Source organism: Antrostomus carolinensis, unplaced genomic scaffold (assembly GCF_000700745.2).
Source record: "Antrostomus carolinensis isolate BGI_N321 unplaced genomic scaffold, ASM70074v2 scaffold3266, whole genome shotgun sequence".
In the NCBI taxonomy this organism is placed as follows: Eukaryota; Metazoa; Chordata; class Aves; order Caprimulgiformes; family Caprimulgidae; genus Antrostomus; species Antrostomus carolinensis.
This window is the reverse complement of record NW_010319596.1, coordinates 30,561-33,980: the sequence shown is the minus strand read 5'-3', so window position 1 is coordinate 33,980 and position 3,420 is coordinate 30,561. Positions and strand designations below refer to the sequence as shown.

The 3,420-nt window shown below is 40.6% G+C and overlaps 1 protein-coding gene across 1 annotated transcript in view; it reads left to right on the top strand.

Annotated features, from left to right (window-relative positions):
• Nucleotides 1-3,420, top strand: part of TNRC6B (trinucleotide repeat containing adaptor 6B) — a 46,381-nt gene that overhangs the window by 12,407 nt on the left and 30,554 nt on the right. Inside the window, exon 6 of the mRNA XM_029085263.1 lies at nt 2,635-2,813. Within this exon, the coding sequence (XP_028941096.1) occupies nt 2,635-2,813 (179 nt within the window). The remainder of the gene's footprint in view (nt 1-2,634; nt 2,814-3,420) is intronic.

Here is a 3,420-nt window from a genome sequence, read left to right as displayed (position 1 = left end):
CTGTTGTAAGCTGTTTGTAGAGTTTTTACTTCACTCTTTTTAAGGAAAATACAACAAACAAAAACAATCACCTGCTGATACAACATAGCAATGTTATAGCCACAACCAGTAACACTTGGATATGAACTTCCCAGTAGGAAATGCTGATAATGCATGACTGTTACTTAAAACTTGACTGATGATACCTGCTGTAAAACTGTTTCCAGTTACAAGTTGCTTTTGCAACATGTAATTGTTTGGAATGAAATGCTCTATGAAGATTGTATGCTGTTGGGTCATTCTCCTTTCCTCCCACCTCAATTAAATAGTTTGGCCATTTATGAAAAAGAACTGGGAAATGAGCATCGCTTCCTTAGCGTTAATATTATAGCAGCCTTTCATGGATGGCTGTAGTGCTTCCTGTGCATGCCACACTAACTTGTCACTTTTCAGGAGGCTAGATATTTCTTAGATGGATCTCTTCCTTCATCTGTAAAAAGCCACCTAAATATGACCAAGATAAGAGCCTCTGAAATGCTAATGATCCATTCTATGGATTTGTTGATACTTAAGATGGTCTTTAAAGACCATGCATGGTCCCTTGCTTGTCCAAACTGATCTGCTTGTTTGACATAGCCGAAGAGCTGCAGTGTGTGTGTACTATTTTGTACATAAGCTGTCCACAGCTCTAGAGGAACAAAATACAGGGAGTTTCCCTGTGACAGCTATGTCAGGTTCAGGTGTAGTAGGTCACCAGCGTTAAGAGCCGAGATCTTAGTTTTGTATTGTGTGACTGCTCTCTCAACTCCTTTCTAATTGGCACCCAGAAGGAATGAAGAAGAAAGCTACGTTACTCAGTGGAGTAAGGGGAGATATTTAATGTATTGGATAAGTTGGAAGAAGAAACTGGGACAAAGAGCCTGCAAAGGCCTAATTTATGGTTGAAGGTAAGGACAGGAAATGGAGACTAGCGATCATTGGTAAAGAAAACAAGAGTTTGGAGCCAAAGAAGGGAAGCGTAAATCATTACTCACCTGTTTCAAAAAATGTATTTACATAGTTTAGGAATTCTCTGGCAGAAGTAGGAATAAATTCAGTTTTCTGTAACATCATTATTTTGTCTTTATCTTGAAAGTTTCTTTGGCTTACTATTGTTATTTGTGCCACCTGACTCAACAAATGCAGAAAATGAAGCGGGAATCCTACAGACAAGTCATCTTTACACTGCTGTCCAGATTCATGCTCAAGAAGTTTAGACCTGAGAGCTGTCAATGCAGAAAAATAATTTATGGTGATGTAGTTAAAACCAGGATCATATTACTATATTTAAACTCTGTAGCCAGAAGTAAATTAAAGCTGCAGGGACTACCCCATGTATGACACTTTCAGATTAAGTTCTTGACTCTGCAGTCATAATCTTTAAATGTAGCTTTTTCTGTGTAAGTAGCATGATTAAAGGGTCAAGAGGTAGATTTTTGTGCTTAGACCAGTATTTTTCCTAAGCAGCCCTTGATTTTGGTGCACAAATGAATATACTTTAAAAAGTTATCTTTCCTGTGAAGTATCTGAGTTGTTATTTATGATGGATTTTAAAGTAGCTCTTAAATGGCTATGAAGTGCTGCTGTACTTATTTTCGGCATGATCAAGGTAGAGTTCCCCTTGATAGACTAATTACAATTCCTACTTTTTTTGTATTCAGATTTTCTTATCCCCGATTTCCCCACTCGAATGCTAGACAATTGAAGAATTAATTGTGAAAAAGGTCATGGTGATGGAAAACCTTTTTAAAGGAGATAAATGCTTGGGGAAGAAATATGCAGAATGAGGTTACAGCAGAAAGAACAGTTGGACAGTGGACAAGATGAGGATTTGGGCTCTTGTTGGCTTGTCAGTAGAGGTTAGAATTCTTAAGTTGCCTGACAGCTGGTGCTAGAGTAACAGCAAGAAAAGAAGCCAACAGGGAAGTGTCCTTAATATGAATTGGTATGATGAAATGGTTGTAGCTTTCTGGTAACAGCATCTCTACTTAAACAGCACTGCTAATAATTCTTTTTAGTGACATAGTGAAGAACAGAAATTCAAGTAGAGGGTTTTAATTTTTTTGCATTGAACTGCTTTTAGTGTTACATATACCAGAGTACAATGTAAGGTCCTCTCATTCAGATTCTGCTTAGTTGTTATGTTTTAAATTTCTTTGTTTCTGTAATTTGTGAAAGAGTTTAGTGCAAGGGAAATGTTGTGGTTTTGAAGGAAGAGAGGAAATAATGGAACCCAAACCAGAGTTCTCGGCACACTTGGTTTTTAAGTGTTCTTGAAGTCTTCCTTTTGCACTAGAAAATAATAGGTTGCCTTTTGAAGAAATCCAAATGCAGCTGTATCTGTATAAGAAGAGGGATCTGTATGGTTATTTTATCTTTAAGGGTTTGACATTGCTTTGAAATATTTTAAATTGCAGAATATGACATGCTAACATGCTGCCGAATCTCATGAGTTTTAGGATTCATGCACAAGTTTTTACAGCTGTTAGATTGAAGACTTCCCACCCCCCACACACACTCCTTTGGGATTCTGAAGATCACAGCTAATCTTGCAGTGTCAAGTCACCAGCTGCATGGTATTGTTAACTGATTTTGAGCTTTTTTCTTTTTCTAAAGGTTCTAAATCTATGCAAGATGGCTGGGGAGAGAGTGATGGGCCAGTGACAGGAACGCGTCATTCCAGCTGGGAAGAGGAGGAGGAGGGAGGAGTCTGGAACACAGCAGGCTCTCAGGGAAGCAGTTCCTCCCACAACTCAACAAGCTGGGGGCAAGGAGGAAAGAAAACACAAATGAAGGTAAAATGCTTGAATGATCCATAACTGCTATGTTGTGTGAAGCAGTATAACTGTTAAGTTAGAGCATTATAATAGTACTTCTTTGTGGTGGTTTAACCCACAGTAGGACAATGCGGTCCTGCACTCATTCCCCCCACCCAGTGAGATGGAAAGGGAGTCACAACAAAGGGGACACAGATTAAGATGAAGGACAGGGACGGCTCCCTCACTAGTTATGGTCACGGGCAAAACAGAGTCAACTTGGGGAAGAAAAATCAATGTGATTTGTTGCCATTCATCGAAGTAGCACCGTGAGACATAACAACCACATCTTTGACAGCTTCCCCCCACCCCTCCCTTCTTCCTGGGCTCAAATCACTTTGCTCCCCATTTCTCTACCTTCCACCACAGCAGCACAGGGGACAGGGAATAGGGGTTACAGTCAGTTCACCATTGCCACTCTTCCCGGCTTGAAAGCCCAGGATCAAAGTGTTCCAAGGTGAGCTTCCTGTAGAGTCACAGACCTCTTTGGGCTCAGCTCTCAGCTCCAGCATGGGGACATCCATGGGCTGCAGATGGGTCCTCCAGTCCAGCACACCTCCTCACCCCCCCGGCTCTCGGGGTCCAC